General features: G+C 36.0%; 1 protein-coding gene across 1 annotated transcript; it reads right to left on the minus strand.

Moving 5' to 3' along the window:
- Positions 1–732: 732 nt before the first annotated feature.
- cnn1b (calponin 1, basic, smooth muscle, b) lies at positions 733–9,693 on the minus strand. The gene is made up of 7 exons (XM_084430465.1): positions 9,543–9,693; positions 5,358–5,479; positions 4,766–4,832; positions 4,369–4,506; positions 3,884–4,000; positions 2,213–2,359; positions 733–1,737 (listed from the first exon to the last, which is right to left on the minus strand). Exons 1-7 carry the CDS (start codon positions 9,600–9,602, stop codon positions 1,498–1,500), a joined length of 891 nt encoding a protein of 296 aa, XP_084286591.1. The 5' UTR covers positions 9,603–9,693; the 3' UTR covers positions 733–1,497.
- Positions 9,694–19,207: the final 9,514 nt, after the last annotated feature.

A 19,207-nucleotide genomic window follows, 5' to 3' on the forward strand; every position in this document is an offset into this window, starting at 1 on the left:
GTAAGACTTTGATTATCTGGTTCAGGTGTGTTTGATTAGGATTGGAGCTGAACTCTGGGGGACAGTGGCCCTCCAAGAGCAGGATTGGACACCCCTGGGAGGGCAAGGCTCTGAAACTCCCGAAAACTCCCTATTAAACACATCTGAACCAGCTAGTCAACACATTCAGAATTACTTGAAAACTGCAGGCAGATTGTAGGAGCAGGGTACGGTATTACCAACCAACCTCTGATTTAAAGGGCATTATTGGTTCGGATTTAAAGTGTCTAAAAAAAATGCTGGGTTGTTTCAATTTAAATTTAAAAAGTAATTTTACATTTTAAACCAGCAACGATTGGGTTTGTCCATATTTGACCCAAACATGGGTTGAAACAACCCAGCATTTTTTGTCTGTCCTATGGTTGTTCATAGGGATGCTGTTCCAAAATGTGTCCTACTTGTTTAAATTGCCTTATGAAGTAAAGATAAATTCACAAAAAAGTTGAATATATTCAATTTACACCTTTTAAAACAATTATGCTAAATCAGCATTAGTTTTTGACATTAGTAAAACGCTTAATTGATGCAGTAGTTCATGTGGGTTTCTTTAGGAACCATCTGATTTAAGCAGTAGTATGGCATATTTGGCATATATATATATATATATATATATATATATATATATATATATATATATATATATATATATATATATATATATATATATATATATATATATGGCATATGGTAGATTTCCTCTTCCTCCATCCAATCAAAAGAGCACCATGGAACATTTTAAAATGTAAGAGCAATCCACTGAACTACTACCGTTCAAAAGATTTTCTTTCTGCTCAACAAGGCTACATTTATTTGATGAAAAATACAGTAAAAACTGTACTATTGTGAAATATTATCAGCATAATCATCATATTAGAATGATTTCTGAAGGATCATGTGACACTGATGCTGATTTAGATTTGATCACAGGAATAAATTACATAAAAAAAAAAAACTCTAATAGTATTTCACAATATTGACTTTTTACTGTACTTTTCATTAAATAAATGCAGCCTTGTTGAGCATAAGAGACTTCTTTCAGAACCATACGAAAACCTTAATGATTCCAAACTTTGAACAGTAGTGCATATTTAACTATGAGGCATCATAAATAATATCTTCATATTTATCATCTGCATTATTTTTTCATATATAAAGACAATTGGGTCATGCAGGTGATGGAAGAATGGCACACTCAAAAAAGTAATAAAATAAATTTAAAAAACAAAAAAAAACGACAAGTGAGAAGCAGGAAAAGCCTGTGTTCTAAAAACAAAAAGCGAAGAAATTCCTCCTAGTTTTGTTTTCTACGCACGGTCAGTCACTGAAGCTCTCAGCTGTGATCGGTGGCTGTGATGTCAGAGGTCAAGCTGGTCCTACTGGTCGACATGAATTTGGAATATCAAAAATAGTGCTGGTGAAGGTTTACAAAAGCAGCGTGCTGGCGGCTGTCTGTTCGTCCTAGTCGGAATACTGATATCCGTCCATCTCTGAGTCCTGCCCGTTGTTGATGTGGTCGTCGGGGCTGGAGCAGTACTTGCTGTCGTACACCTGACGTGGCAGACCGTACACCGTCATGCCCGTCTGGGACGCCACCTTGTTGGTGCCCATCTGCAGTGAGACGGTTGAGGTGTCGCACATCTCCATGTCCAGCTTCTTATCGAAGATCTGGCGCTTGGTGCCCGGGGCCGTCATGCCGGCCTGTGGAAGAACAAAAGGAAAAGAACTGAGCTACATCTTGGGTATGTGGGCAATTTATGAATAGTAGAAAGTAGGGGTGTAACGATACCCTCATGTCACGATTCGATACATATCACGATATTGAATTTGCGATATGATATTATTGCGATACTCAGACATAATGGTAAAAGGTTAACAAAAAAATTACAGTTGGTTAAAATGCTAAATTTGGTTTTACAGTGTGGGTGTAAAAGAATAGGCTTGGACTTGGTGCTGATAAACTAATGCACAGGACAATAGTGACACATTATACATTATATTCAACATTATATGTAGTAGTTTAATGTAGTACTAACACTAAAACTCTTTTCATTTTCATTTTGGGTGAATTATATGCATTTTTGTATTGCGATATATTGTGACGTGATATATTGCTACACCCCTAGTAGGAAGGAATAAGAGCTTGTTTAGAAAACTGAGAAAAACGTTTGAGTACCTGACTGGCTCCTTTGTTGGTGCCCATCTGCAGGCTGATTGTTGATTGATCCAGAGGATTTTCCATACCTGTCTTAGGGTCGTAGAGGTGGCGCCGTGTGCCATAAGATGTCATGCCCTTTTGACTGGCAAACTTATTGGTGCCCATCTGATAATGTTAAGAAGAATATATAGATAAAGGATGTCAGTGTTGGGGGTAATGTATTACGAGTAACGCAAATCACTTGTAATCGGATTACTTTTTTCAAGTAACTAGTAAAGTAACACATTACTTTTAAATTTACAACAAAATATCTAAGTTACTTTTTCAAATAAGTAACGCAAGTTACTTTGTTTTCCCATGTATTGACTGACAGATCTCCTGTTCCCATGTTGAGAGAAATCGGGAGTAAGTGAAGAGGCGTTGTGTGCGCTGTGTGTGGACATGAACATTGTAGGTCTAGACTAAATGTGAGCAGGCATTTACGCATCTTGCACACAAAAAGCAGATTCAGTATTCCTCAAACTGAATAAAAACAGTGAAATGCAAACCTGCAATAATTAAGTGTTAAATAATACAAATACTGTATACTTTATGCATTTAATCTCACTTTATTAACCAATGTCTTTGCTGCAGACCTTCGATGATCCAATTCAGCCATACTAATAAGCAAAAATTACTTTAGATAAAGATCATATTTGCGTTTCATTTATTTTTAATTTTTTTATCGTTGAAGTAAGAGTGTTGAACTTTCTTCTCCTGTGTCCTATTCTTCTGCAATCCAGAATGGCAGCACAGCTGAAAGGTTTGTTTGAGTGGCGCCCTCTACTGTACAGGAGTCAATTTGCATTTCCTTTTGCATTTTTGATGGTAAAGCGCCTTTACATTTGCTAAAAATAGAACTTTTGTGTTTGTTTTTTGTTTTGCAATGAAAAAAAAAAAATCAAGCAAGCCTAGCCCAGGTGAGAAAAAGTAATGCAAAAGTAATGTAACACATTAGTTTCTATAAAAAGTAACTAAGTATCGCAATTTGTTACTTTTTAGGGAGTAACGCAATATTGTAACGCATTACTTTTATAAGTATCTTTCCCCAACACTGGTCTTACGGTATATACCATATACACTACTGTTCAAAAGTTTGGGGTCAGTAAGGTATTTTAAATGTTTTTGAAAGAAGTCTCTTATTGCTTATGCTCACCAAGGCTGCATTTATTTGATCAAAAATACAGAAATATTGTGGAACAATATTACAATTTAAAATAACTGTTTTCTATGTGAATATATGTTAAAATGTAATTTATTCCTGTGATCAAAGCTGAATTTGTCTTCAGCCAGTCTTCAGTGTCATATGATCCTTCAGAAATCATTAAAAATCAATGTACCGCTAAAAATAAGTCTTTACTGTCACTTCTGATCAATTTACTGTCTCCTTGATGAATAAAGGATAATTTATATTAATTTAATTATTTTGTAATTAATTTCTTTAAAAAAAAAACATCCTGAACCCAAACATTTGAATGGTATAAAAAAGTAATTATTTGTATATTGATATGATTATATATAATGTGTACCACTGAATTTAATTTGATAAAATCTTTCAATTTGATAAAAAAATAAAATAAATCAATGCATGCAAGTTTCTTTTATTATAGAGATAAAATCTATATAATTTCCTGATGAACAGCCACTGACCTGCAGACCGATAATGTTGCGTCCCTCCTTTAGTTTCTCCGGAGCAAATCTGCGCTGATGTTTCTCCGCGTATTTCACTCCAATGTCACATTTAGAATGGAAGCCTTTAGATTTCGCCTGTATTTCAAAATTATGATAAATAAAGTAAATACTAAAGAAATCTTACTTTTTGAAATTGATTTCAAATTGAAATCAAATTGAAATTGAAAGTACATGGTGTTATATAATACTAACATGCACAAATAACTTAGTATAATTTGACCACACAAAAGAGAGATTCCTTGTTTGGTGTTTGTTTGATCGTTGGTTTGCAAAAAAAAAAAACCTGAACATCCAGCTGAAATAACACATTTTTGATGTTAATCACTCTGCTAAATACTCCCATATGATTCTCCTCACTGTGAACTATGATTCTCCTTACTATAAAAAGTTAAAACATGACAGAAGTCTAGTCTTTATCAATTCTGTATTAGTGTGTGACTCACCATGCCACCCAGTGTAATGAGTGTGTTCTGGACCTGAGTGTGGTTGACGTTCTCAAACAGGTCGTTGGCCTCAAATATATCATCTGGCCTCATTCCGTAATCTTGAATGGCTCGGACAAAATTACCGATATTTTCCAGCTGCAACAAACAAGGCCAAACCAGGAAGAAAGTGACATTCTCTGTGATTTGTCCAGAATCTGAAAGTACGCACAACCGATTCCAAAGTAACAAGAAACCCTGTTTATATTTGGAACATTTATTAGATTTTATGAATGACACAAGCATTCTATTTTGTATAGAACTTCCAAGAATATACTGTTACTGTATACATACCATGTTCCATTTGGAAGCATTTCCCTGGATTTCATGTGCTTGAGAAAGTGATATTCTTGCTCACCTGATGCCAGTTTTGAGGAGAGTTGTTGATCTTTCGTACAGAACCAGGCTGAAGGATATTGATAAGCCTGCTCATAAATAATGAATATGAATAAGAGAGAGAGAAAAAAAGACTGATTAGAAATTAAAACGTTTATGTATAAAGGAACTGCCTACATATATATATATATATATACATATATTATCTGTCTGTCTATCCATCCATCCATCCATCCATCCATCTTATCTATTTTCTGTATACAGAAATATCTAGGCTCATTTTGTTCCTTTTATTTATATATATATATATATATATATATATATATATATATATATATATATATATATATATATATATATATATATATATTCACAGATTCACGTTTTTGAGGTTTGCGCGGAGATGATAAAGTTTTCCAAAATTTTCCAATGCTTGCACCTTGGAACCTATTTCAAGGTTTGCGTTCTCGAGCCACCAGGCACTGTTGTGCGAATGAGCGGGCCGGAGCGCATTAAGGGTTTTCTGTTAGAACGGTGTCGTGTAAGCGGTCCCTAAGTTAATAGCTAATGATTTTTGATCTTAAGATCTTGAGATAGTTTGAGGAATCACTCACTCGCAGAGGATAACTCCATCTTTCAGTCCCTCCATGAAGTTCTCTGGGAGTTTGCGGCCTGTGACCTCACTGATCCACATTCTTAGCTCCTCCTCCTTTTGGGGGTCATACTTGTGGGCCAGCTGCAGGTCAAAGGTCAAAGCATCACTACACACATCTAGTTTACAGTATTTAAATACTCTACAAGCAATTCTTTAACAATGAATACACATGCAGATTTTAATTCATTTGTATGGCTGCATGGCTATAATGAAACAGTCCAAAAAAATGTAATATAAAATAAACACTGAAATATTACACTTTTTTTTTATGTATACACTACCATTTGGGGTCCTTAAGATTTGTTTAATGGTTTTGAAAAAAGTCTCTTCTGCTCACCAAAGCAGCATTTATTTGATTAAAACAGTAAAAAAAAAAAAAAAAAAAAAGCATTATTGTGAAATATTACCGGTACTAACGAGAAAAACTGTTTTCTATATGAATATATTATAAAATGTAATGTATTCCTGTGATCAAAGCTGAATTTTCAGCATCATTACTCCAGTCTTCAGTGTCACATGCTCCTTCAGAAATCATTCTAATATGATCTGATTTGATGCTCAAAAAACATTTATTTGTATCTTCAATGTTAAAAAACAGTTTAATATTTTTGTGGAAACCATGATACATTTTTCAGAATTCTATGGTGAACAGCATATATTTAAAATAGAAAAAATAGAGATATTAATAGAATTAAAATAGAAATATTTTGTAACAATGTAAAAGTCGTTACTGCCAGTATTGATCAATTTAATGCATCCCCACTGAATAAAGTATTAAAAAAACCTCTTAATGACCCCAAACATTTGAACAGTAGTGTACAGTACATTTCCAAATTCAAATCTCGATGTTTATTAAAAAAGATGAATGATGTTACTTCCAAAAAAACTCAATAACTTATTGGACGTATATAATATTCCACTTTATCTCAGTTTATCAGACAGATGGAACTCTTTAAATAAAACATTTTGGCTGAGGCCGAGTGAGTTTTAAAGGAAAACAAAACATATAAGGGTTGGGAAAAACTCGGATCGTCTCCTTCTTTGTATCGCAGTCAGAGGTGGAAAAATATTTACTCTCTACTGCTACGCAATAGATCTTAGTCTTTCACTTCTGAAGTAGTTCTAATAAAGGAAGAACAAGAAAGAAAAAAAGAAGAGAGACAGAGCGAGAGAGATCTGAGAGAGCTGTTTCTCCCAAGTTTGGTGTGCTGGTGTGGAAACCAAACAAACGCTGTAACTTTAAATCAGTGTTATTGTTGGCCATCTCTCTCTGTCACAGACTCACAGCTGTGTGTCGGTGTCTCCGTTCTGATTGTTTCTTCATCCTTGCGGCTTTTTCCCGCTCCTGCCTACATGTCTCGTGTGAAGTGACATACTTAACAAATGCTAAATGTGTCTGATAAAAGGACGCCAAGGCCGACAGCACTCATAACCATCCAAGGAATTCTGCTGAGGGCTTGATTTATTGTTTTTCTCTCATTCTGGACATCTGGAACAGGCCTCAGTCTAACTCTATAGAGGCCAGGCCAAGATTTGATTTTTTTTTTGCAGCAGGAATTCTGTCACAGACGGCCAGGATAACATTCCTTTATACCCTTGGTTATACTAGAAATACCTGCATGTTGTACATTGACATTTATTTTTAGCAGTTACATTGTATAAGATTCCTAACTTTGAATACACTCGAAAATAAAGCTCACTGTAAAAAAATTATCGTGATTTTAACAGTAAAAGACTGTTAAAAATGCTACGGTGAAAAACTATTAATTGGTTAACAGAAAGTTTCCGTATTATATACGGATAGATCTCACCGTAACAGTAAAATACCGTAAAATTGTTGTACCAAAAATACAGTTTTTGGACAGGAAAAAGAACAAATCATTGTATAGTTTACAGTGAAAAAAATGTAAATTCCCACAATTCCCTGCATGACACTTCTCATTTGATGTATTTTTTGTTGAAATAACTTTGTTTCTTCATAGTTTTTCTTAGTTTTTTCTAATCAGTCATGGACATTAAAGTTTTATGTTACATGTAATGTTGTTAAATTAATGTTTATTGCTTTTTTAAAAGTTACCATGATGGTGTTTAGTGTTTGTGTGAATGACACCGTACAGCTTCTAAATATTAGTTAAACTGTCTCAGCTTGTGGAAAGGTTGCTTGTGATAAGCTTTGATTCATCATGTGACTCTCATCACCATTGTGATTGGTGGTCGTCAGTGTATTACAATGGTATAACCTAATAGTACTTCAATATGTTGGTAAATTAACATTATATCAGATAACGAAAGATGTTTTTATAATGTAAATATAAGTTAAGTCAGTAAAACCTAACATGTTGCGACCATATTTTTTACAGTAAATATCTGCTAACCACAGCTGCCGTTTTTTTACTGTAAATTTAACAGATTTTTTTTTTACAGTGATTCCATAAAGAACCTTTAACATACATGGAATTACTTTTGGAATTTTTTTGGGAGTTTCTGTCATTTCTATAAAGAGCAGGCCTGTTTGAAAAAACTAATGGTTCGTTGAGGCTCGCAGAGATGATTTTTCAACAATGCTCCTCCTTATTCTAAACTGTTTACAACATGCTCCTCTTCTCAGATATTGTGAGTGAACACAACTCTTCCTTATATGGGGACGGAAAGCCACATACCAATAGTGCTGAGGAAGACACATCTGACATAATACCAATGACATGCGAAGTCTATAGTTTGACACCTGAAACTGTGCAGCATTACAGCAGAGAATGTGGTGCTGTTACGACTTCTGTTCTCAGGAGATCAATGACAGCTAGAGCCAGAAAGCATTTATGTTTTAAGTTTTTCTGGAGCGCTGAGACTATGATGGGAATAAATGTGGCAGAAGTTTGACAGAGGAATCAATTAAATGTCCTTTCTGATGCCAAACACTCTTAAAAGTTTTTGGATTTTGAATTTTGGATTCCCTTTGGATTTCATCGCACAGTTCTTAAAAGAACCATTTTTTTCTTAGTGTGAGGAACATTTTAATAATCTGAACCCTTTGTGCATTGATTCCACTGATGTTAAAGGTTCTTCATGGAACCATCGATGCCAATAAAGAACCTTTATTTTAAAGAGTGAACAAATACACAAACAGGACAGAACGAAATGATCAAGGCCAAAAACTATGACCGAGGAATGATATCGCAAGCACAACTATCAAATAATCTAATATGATTGAAATCACATATGTTTTAGTCATTTTATAGATGCAACTTTTAGAACAATGTGCAAATATGACTGAAATCACTAAACCACAGTTTGCATCTGTACCCATGACATTTCATATTGAGTGCTAGATGTCAACAAGGACATCATACTCCCATGCTTTCATAAAGTTCTGCTAAATTAGTAAAGTTCAGCTATATAGGTAGAAGTTATATGGTTATCCATTTATAGAACGTCACTACATTTCACACTTTTTATTGCACATTGGCAAGATGTATATTATATACCACTTGACCACGTTCAGTTTGAAAATATTATAAAGTAGGCTATTTGAGGACCATTGCGCTAATTGTAAGCTACAATATCGGAGTCTCTAAACGTTAAAGCATTTAAAACAAAACAATATTTCTTTATTTCATATCTGTGCAATGTAAACCTAAAATAAAGTGAAAATGACTGTATATGTTCTTGTCCGACTTTGTAGTCTACTCTTAAGTTTTTGGTTACTGAAACGATTTTTTTTTAATATATATATAGCCTACACTGTAAAAATGATATGAACATTATGACAACATATGTTTTTACATTGCTTTAACTCACCAAAATAAGTTAAACAATTTTCAACTGTTTTTTATGAGTTATACAAGATTCAACTCATTTTTTTTAAGTCAGTTTAATGTAATTTAAGTTGAAATTACTTAAACATCCAAGTTGATTGTACTTTTGACATAATGTAGGCTATACTGTTAAAAACCCCTTCCTCCTTAACCTTTTGTTTTGACTTTAGGGCAATTTTAAATTGGATTAGATCCCCATAACCCTCCCATAAAACACCTTGAAAGATCAAAACACCTAAAATCCCTTCTATATAGAATAAACGACACAGTAAACTGTCTGACTCGAGTAGCGCTGCGCATCTCTGACAGCTGTCAATCAAAGCAGATCTTACCTTACTCTTGACCTCCGCAGACAGTCCGAAAGCAGGTCCGCTCTTGAAGTGAGTTGACATTGTGCTTTTCAGAAGATTCGGCGAGAGGATGGCGATAGCTAATGTTAGACCTGTGATCACCAGTCCAACTGTCCGATCATGTGGGGAGGTTTGGGCCACATCTTCTTTTCCACAATCTTTTTTAAACTCTTCCCATCTGTGCGTGCGCGCAGCGAGCGCTGATTGGCCGGGGCCCACGTCCAATTGCGACGTCACGCCGCTCTGTAAAAATGATGTCACCGGCATGGCATTAAACGCGTCCGATGTCACTTTTTCCACTTTGAAGTGAATTAGGGATGCTCCTGATTTGTGTAGTTCAGTGCTTCTCAGCTGGTTTTGCTTTGGATTTTACATGGGACATCAAGTGCTGCCCCAACACAGTAGGCTACCAAATATGTCTATCGGAAAAAAAGAAACAAAAATGCCCTTTAAATCATAGCCTACAATAAAGAATATTACCACATGATGAATTCATATTTTCATTCCTGTCACCTCAACAGAATTTCCTTCATATTTCAAGTGATGTATTGTCTCTGATAATATTCTGTGATGGAAATCACAATTTAGTTAACATTTTGGAATAAAATGGAATATAGGCATCTTATTTTGACTAGTATTTTAGTGTCCTAAATACATACAATTAATATATACACACACATATACATACATTATATAAATGCACAGTAGTCAACATTTGAAGAGGATCAAAACCTTTCATCAAAATTATACATGAATTTTGAACAATACCCGTTGTTGTCTTAGGAGAACTTTGATGAACTTTTTGATCCACTTCAAATGTTGACTATAGTCATATATATATATACAGTGTATATATATATTTAAACTAAGCACACATATTGAATATATACAGTATATAATACATTTCTAAATATGTTATATGCTTATAATACGTTTTATTTCTAATAAGTATTTTTTATAATGATTTTTGTTATCATGACTGAAAGTTATTGTGTCATTTTCATTATCAGGGACTGATATGTTTTTAATCAGTAGTCAGGCAAACTTAACATTGATCATTTTGTGTATCCCAAAGAGTTTCGGACATGAACATCTTAATTGGCCATATTTCTTAACGCTTGGTCAGTTAGTAAGCCTGGAGTCAGATAAGCCATGGATTACAGTGATGGATCAAGAGCACTGTATTCCACCTTTGTAAATGTTAACACAATAATTCAGACCCAGTCCTTTCAGATTAGATGGTTATAGTACAAATACATGAGCACTTTCATCTTAAGAAACACTCTAGAACTAAGGTTGTGCTTGAATTTGTTTGACTGAGCACTTAAGAGTATCTGATCAGATTTAGCCTCTGAATGACATATTTACTCTTTTCACGGATGCACTAGTTTAAAATAATGAGAGTACACTTGATTTCAAAACTTAAAATACCGTAGAACATAACTGTAAATGGCAAAATGACATTAAAACAGGTTCTATAAAGTGTAAAACATCATTCATGACATCATGATGACTGTTTCATTGTTGGACCTCAGTGCCTATACCATAATTACATCATAGTTCTGTTGAACATTGTGCTTTGCTGTGGATGATCAGGATGTTTTACCAGCTTATTCTCTCTGACTGGACGACACACTCCTGGCCCCACATTCCTATGGTTTGTCATCTGCATCAGAATAACGTAGTGCAGTGAAAAAGGAAAATCAGCTCATCGTCTGCGTCATCCATGCACAGAGACACTAAGAAAATCATTGCGTTCACACCAATGTACATTAATACAAATGAACATTTATTTCTAATAGACCAGATTCATATCAGATTATAATGTTGTCATCAGCAAGTAAGATAAAACTTTAATGGAACCTTCAATGGAATCGAAACAAAAAAAGAAAATACAAATAAACCTTTTTAATATTTATTGTGTTGTGTGTGTGTGTATGCTCTGAAAATAGTTTAACAATTTACAAGCTACATGCCATTTCTCACCAGCGAGATACAGTAATAACGGCACTGTTCTTGGAACAGATAAACTTACAGTTTCGCTGGTAGAGACGCTGTTGCTGAACACTGTTCAGAGACGCACAGGTAATTCACACTGCTATCAGTGGCTCAAGCTTTCGTTACTAGCTCTAAAATGACATTTTGGAATTAGCAAATTGGGATTAGATCCGTAAGAAATTAGTCCTAAAAACAAGACCCATTATGAGGACAAAAACCCGACAAATGTATTGAAATACATCATCTGAACAATGTTTCGAGGTGTGGTAACGTAGTATAAGTGGAATATTTGACTCCAGGCCGTTGAATTATTGAAAAATAATGCACACCCGAGGTGTAACGGCATTACCAGCTCGGGTGTGCATTATTTTTCTAATAATTCAACGGCCCAGAGTCAGTTATTCCTTACTTAAAACATCCTTTCTTTTTATAAAAGTGAAAGTCTAACCTCCAAAAAGTATATTTTATCCACTAAACGACGCTTTAACATTTGGATGATAAAATTTGTCTCCCTGACAATCACCAGGGTCCTCTAAAAGCGGGTCTGTGATGCTCTGATACAGTAGCCGGGTCCCAGCGAGAGTCATTCGGTGGAAGCCTGATCCAGCGTTCTTGTAAACATTCTAGAGGTTGAAAAAGAGCAGGGGAGGAATTTGGACGCTTTATTTGGTCATAACTGAGGCAGACTATCACCCTGCTATGAGGGTCGAGACGAGGTGTTTCACGCTGTGCAGTGAAATGAGAGGACTTCACTTTCACTTGGAGTTCAGCAAGTACGCCATAAATGAGTCCAAATGACTCATTGTAATGCTGGCATCATTTAACTAGCTGTATCCATTCTTAGATGCTCTGGAGATCTGTTCTGTGTTAAAGTGTTTTTTTCACTGTACATCCCTATAACTTACCCAATGAGGATGTCAGTGTGAGGTGCGAGTCGGTCACTGGTCTGTAAAACAGCTTTAGCAAAGATAAGCAAATAAAACACAAAGCAAGACAAGTTTCAAACTGGAAAAGGAAAATGGGTTGCTGGGTGGTTTCTTGAAATATTTTCAACACTGTACATTTTTTTACATAAAATCAACAGTAACTTACTGGAAACAAATAGCCAGCAAGCTTCTGTATTTTATTCCTGAGTAAAATTACTGTAAAACTAACTACAGTAGTTTTAAGCATAGGCCTACTGTAAAATAAAGTACAGCATAATACTGTTATTTTTTATTTTTATTATTTATTTATGTGATTAATTTTACTGTTATATATTCAATAACACTAGTTATTGCTTCACATCAACAGCTTTATGAAGGTTTCATCTTTTACATTCCATAGCTGAACTTCAATAGAATATACAGATTTACCAGCATATTAGCTATATTTCATCAATGAATAAAATACAATTATAGCCATACCAGGAACATCTCAGTAGCCTAACACTTTGTGCCAGTGAAAAATAAATGTTGGAATGGGAAATATTAAAATAAATGTTTGAAGAGTTAAAGTGCCTACTTAATTAGTAGTAGGCTAGTATACAACAATAACCAGTGAATACATATGTAACCCCTCAACCCGGGTCCTACTTGCCCCACTCTGTGCGGGTCTCGAACCCAGGTCTCCGGCGTGAGAGTCAGGCGCTCTATTGAGATTAGAGGAGTGAGGTTTACTCGCACAGTGACTACTAGCTGGCCTTCGTTACACTCTCCCCCCTAAACCTCACTCCCATCCGGGTCACGGCACCAATGTAACCCCTCCACCCAGGCGCTCTAGGAGGCTAAAGACTGCAGCCTCTAACGTCTGTCGCTAGAGCGCCTATTGCGATCAGCGCTCAGAGGAGTGAGGTTTACTCGCACAGCGACTACTAGCTGGCCTCCGTTACACTCTCCCCCCTAAACCTCACTCCCATCCGGGTCACGGCACCAATGTAACCCCTCCACCCGGGTCCTACTCGCCCCGCTCTGTGCGGGCCTCGAACCCGGCTCTCCGGCGTGAGAGTCAGGCGCTCTAACAAGGAGGCTAAAGACTGCAGCCTCTAGCATCTGTCGCTAGGGCGCTTATTGAGATCAGAGGAGTGAGGTTTACTCGCACAGCAACTACTAGCTGGCCTCCGTTACACTCTCCCCCCTAAACCTCACTCCCATCCGGGTCACGGCACCAATATAACCCCTCCACCCAGGTGCTCTAACAAGGAGGCTAAAGACTGCAGCCTCTAACGTCAGGATGGTCCCGTCAGTCTGCCAGCGCTGCTGCGGGAGGAAAATCAGCACAGCTTAAATGGGAAATGAGCATCCACTCCAATGTTCTTACACACACACACACACACACACACACACACACACACACACACACACACACACACACACACACACACACACACACACACACACTGTATGTATATATATATATATATATATATATATATATATATATATATGAAGAGTTCAGATGCAAAAGCCTCTAAGTGCCATCTGAAAATTTCTTCTAGAATGGTCATTTTTATCAAGCTCGTATATTTAAGTTCAGTAATTTCACTTAAATGACAATTAATAGGTAATTTTCATTGCTATTTAAGTGAAATTACTGAACTTAAATATATACGAGCTTGATAAAAATGACCATTCTAGAAGAAATTTTCAGATGGCACTTAGAGGCTTTTGCATTTGAACTCTTCATATACAGGCCCATTACATGGCGATTACATGTCTGTCCTACATACTAGGAGGACTTTCATCTTCACGACGCTGCAGGAGGAAAAGGCCAGAAAATGAACGCTTGCTCAGATATTCTTACAGAAATATTTTACCTACAACATAGCTTTATATACTGAAAATAAATAACACCAGAATAAAAAATTTAAAGCGATTTAAAAAGTCTATAAAAACCTACCATACTCTTGTGGGCTTTCATCTTCATGATGAGTCTGTCCCAGAGCCGTTGTGTGAGGAAGTGTGCAGTTGTTTTTAGCGGTCAGTACTGTATTTAGATTTACAGTAGGCTAATATTTTCCCAGAATGCATTGAAAATCTACAGTAACATACTGTAAACAGCTTAGGATACTGTTAAAAATACTGTAATAATGCTGTGAAAATGACAAAATATACAGTAATATACTGAATTCAGATTTTACAGTAGGGAATTTTTGAGAATAATATTACTGTGAAAACAACAGTGAATGGCTTTATAATGGACTGTACATTTAGTGAATCTCTGGTTGGAGATTTTGAAAGAACTCGAAGTTTGTACGATAACAGCATTTTGGCTTTGTCATGGCTGAAAGCAGGGAAAAAAAATTATCCAGAAGGAAAAAGCCAAAGGAAAAGCAGACAATACTGATTATAAAGAGACGAACAGCTACAGTTTTATGTGAATGAGAGTTTGGCACTGATCTGCATCAGACGCAGTAATGGTTGTACATTTGTGTTTATGGACACGAATGAGCCAGAAAAAAAAAATCAAGAAGGATGGAGAAATGGTGAGAAAAACAGAAACGTTACAGCATCTGAAAGCGCCAGTTCCAGAGATTTCCCTGCCCTCCCTGCTTCCTTCTCTCCTTTCTAGGATAGGTCTGTCTGCCTATTTATGGTCGATGGCTCATTCAAGCTACAAAGCTTAGAGGAATTTAGGAGGCTGCTCTGGAGATCTAACAGCCACGGGCAGGTTTTCTGCACACAGTAGTTATCCGTATCCTCAACACACCAACCAAATGTACTGGAGACTATTGTAAACAAGCGAATGCCAAGAGCCCACCATAAATCGGCTTGACGTTCTTACAACTCTGATTAGAATGGACAATACGACCCTCAAACAACTTTAATGCCTCGTAAATGTAACTATATAAAGATCATAGAGTCTGGAATGCAAATCTACGTCTGGGAACAACTTCAGGATGAATGTCTGAGTGCAGTTCAGTTTCCTTTAACTCCTGGATGTGTGTATGTTCATTATTTTAAAGATCTGTGCTATGCATTGGATTAAATGTCAGCTGAAATGAAATTAGGAGTGATTTAGTTTTCTTATATGCTTTAAATGTATACATGAAAACAAGTCATGAAAACCATCTCTGACAGGTAATAGCAAAGTGAAAAGTATACTTGAGCTTGGTGTGAGGCATATAAAATGTCACAGAGTAGTGCTGGAGATGTACGATAGTGTGTGTGTGTGAGTGAAGGTACCAGGGGAGATTTCACTGAGCCTCAGATGCACTGTGTGACCATGTTTGGTAAAAGCCATCCACACACACACACACACACACACACACACACACACAGTTTCTCTGAGCCAACCCATTGACCATGAGTACATGCAGTAGAGCTGAATTCAATCAGAGCCAGACTACAGACTCAAAGATCTCTCATTCTCCCACTTTAATATTCTCTGTCATCCTCGTTGGCTTTCTTTACCTCTGCTTTATTCTGTCTTCAAGTATTACATAAGCTCTGAGCTGAGGCAGAACTACCTGATGTCATATATCATTTAGAGATGACAGACAGATTGATAGAACGACAGATAGATAGAGATACAGACAGACAGACAGACAAATAGACAGATGGACACAAAGACAGACAGATAGATAGTTAGACAGACAGCTAGATACAGACATCTTCACTTTGTTCTACTTCTTAAACATGAGGGTGTCCATTTGCCACTGAATCTGGATAAATCTTCATTTAACATTAAGAACTAGCAAACAACTGTCATCTGCCAACGGTCTTGCCAACAGAAAAGCGCTCTGAATGTGCAAACAGACAGCTAAATAATCAAAACAGTCACCTCATGTGTCAAATATCTACTTAATCCGACATTAAACAAACATTCAGTAGATTAATGAACACATCAAAACATGTCATGATAATCAAAATGTTGCAAAAAGTGAGTAAAATGTGTAAAGGGCAAGCATGATGAATAATTTGGCCCACTGCTAAATCTAAACTATTTCATTCACAAAATCATTCTACTATTAAAGTAAATGTATACAGAGTTTAATGAAATGAAAAAAAGTGAAAGTCTTAAGTCTTATCCATCCTTCACAAAGAACTATAAACCTGAAGTAATACATTTATGCTAATCGAAGGCTGCATTTATTTGATCAAAAAATACAGTAAAACAGCAATATTGTGAAATATTATTATAATTTAAAAGAACTGTTTTCTATGTGAATATATTTTAAAATTAATATTGTAAAATTAAATTGAATTAAAACAGTTGTGCTGCTTAACATTTTCATAAGTTTCCACTAAATCTTCGATGAATAGAATTATGAACCAGCATTTATTTGAAATAGAAATCTTTTGCAACGTTTTAAATGTCTTTACGGTCACTTTTCATCAATTGAACGAGTCCTTGCTGAATAAAAGCATAAAAAACATAGCTTAATGACCTCAAGCTTTTGAACAGTAGTGTATGGAGTCAACTTGTCGAAGGCTTTCAGTCACTCAATAAATCGAAATGCAAAAAACAAGTTATAAAACGACAACTCAGGACGGCTTTTTATAATCTCAAATTTATTAAATGAACAAATCTGTCACTTCTGAAGTTTTGACTGCTACTTGGACAATATAATTAGTGGTCATAAATGTCATCCATCAGTTTCAAAGTGTGCTGACGCCGGGGCTCTGAGGCCTCGGTTCGGTGTCCATCTTCACATTCAAATCTCCAGAGACGATTAGATCCACAGCACAGTAATGTGTTTAAAAAACAAACAAAAAAACAGATAAAATCAATCAAATCAAAACTTCTACATTTATCCAACAGTTCTGTGCTCATTTTAGTATTCTTATAATCACATCTTATAAGCAACTTATACTTCAAGACTGAAGGTACATACAAATACATTGATTTTTCAATACTGGCATTGGACTAGTCACCAAATTGCACATAGTTAATGATTCCACTGAATATACCAGGTTGTCTGTACAAAAGGCCGACAGCATTAGAAGGAAAAAGCCCCGTCCAAACATCTGGACAGGTAGAAAAGTCTGTCTAGATTATTGCTCCTTATAGAGCGCAACAGTCGTGTTCCGGAAGTAAAACCTCAGTTCATTTTTTCCATAAGGAAATAGATTTTGCACGATAACTTGTAAACCTTTAAAGACAGCCCTACTGTGTGAGCTACAAGGTTGTTAATCCATGATATTTGCTTCTACTGAAACAGTCAACCCCGCATCATTTCAGCTTTGTTTTAAAATAATTGTTTAACAGAGGAATTTTTGGTGGAAAGACTACATTACCCATGATGCCGTGCAGAAAATTCCACCAATCAGAGATTCGAAACAAGCAAAACGCACCAAAAGATCTCGAATGCGAATGACATAGACAATCTCTCTACTCTCTGAAATGTTTGTATATGCTTTGCAATAAACTTAATTTATACACATATAATCAACATTTGTAAATGAGTCGTTTTTATTTGATTACGCTATTCATGCTTCATGGGATTGTAGTTCATTCCCTCACTAAAGCCGTTTAGTACACGGTCTTGTACCTTTGTAGTTTCAAAAACTTGGTTGTTTTGGCTGATGGCTTATAACTCTTTAACAAAAACTATTTTAAAATCCCTATGGGAAAAATGAATGAAAAAAAAATACTTCCGGAACCAGCGCCGCTGAAAAAGTGGGCGGGCGCCGTTGCACTATTGATAATCGAAAACAAATATGGGTCTCCTCCCTCCAATTTAAAATGTCTAACTAAATCCACAATTTATTCTGCCTGCCTATATGATTTATTTGATGGCGAATGCTTGTTTTTAAAATCACGTGAGCTTGAAACACTGACAAATAATTTGGGGCTCCATGTGATCATGAAAAAACACTTTTTTGTCTCGGTTAGGATACCGTCTATCTGCTCCACATGAGGATCGGACCAAACAAAAGCAGGCAAGTGCAGCATGGATTATAAAAGAGGTCTTTGTAAACAATAATGGGACGTTTGATATGAGGGATCCCGTCTACTCCCGCCCGATAAGGTTATACTAGATTTTTCACATTCTCCCACCCTTTGAATCAGCACAGTGTCCACTATGACGGTTTAAGAGTTTAAGCTAAGGCGAGGCTAGGCGCAGTACTAATATTAGGGTTGTGCTAACTCTACGACTGCTTCATACTAGCACAGTCCTATCTAAGCTCTTCTTTCATACACTCAAACTTCGTAGCTTGTATAGCAACAGGCACGTTTTTGTGGCTGTTCTAAAGAAAACAATCAATAACTGTAGAGAAAAGTCAGTTTTAATGAACACTTATTATTATTTTGAGTATTGTCAATTCAATTGATTTCGATCAGCCCTTCAAAAATGCAATAGCATAGTGAGGACGGCCAGCCACTGAAGAACATTACAATATTAACGCGACAAAGGCATCCGATTGTGCAACGTTTGTGTGGGATGTCGTACCACAAAGCCTAACCTTCTTTCGCATTTTCATAAACACGAAGATTACAGTTCATTTCAGACATTATACATAACTACATATGATTACATGACCAAGGGTCATTTCCTTCTCCAAAAACATCACCAGAGTATATTTCTATTGTCACAGCTTCACATATTCAAGGCCTGGAGGATGATTTGGTTATTTCGAATTACGGATCTAAAAAAAAAAAAAAAAAAAACTACATTTCCCACAATCCTCTCCCATTCTCTGCCAGAATTATCCAATTTAAGAAGT

Source organism: Rutilus rutilus (genome assembly GCF_951802725.1).
Source record: "Rutilus rutilus genome assembly, chromosome: 1".
Lineage (NCBI taxonomy): Eukaryota > Metazoa > Chordata > Actinopteri > Cypriniformes > Leuciscidae > Rutilus > Rutilus rutilus.

What these genes read in the sequence shown, in the direction of transcription:
- cnn1b (XM_084430465.1), bottom strand. Translation starts at nt 9,602, where the DNA reads ATGTCAACTCACTTCAAGAGCGGACCTGCTTTCGGACTGTCTGCGGAG. An exon ending in CTGCGGAGGTCAAGAGTAAG is followed by an intron (nt 5,480 to 9,542) that starts GTAAGATCTGCT and finishes TTTGACCTGCAG; the next exon opens with CTGGCCCACAAGTATGACCC. An exon ending in CTCCTCAAAACTGGCATCAG is followed by an intron (nt 4,507 to 4,765) that starts GTGAGCAAGAAT and finishes TGTTTGTTGCAG; the next exon opens with CTGGAAAATATCGGTAATTT.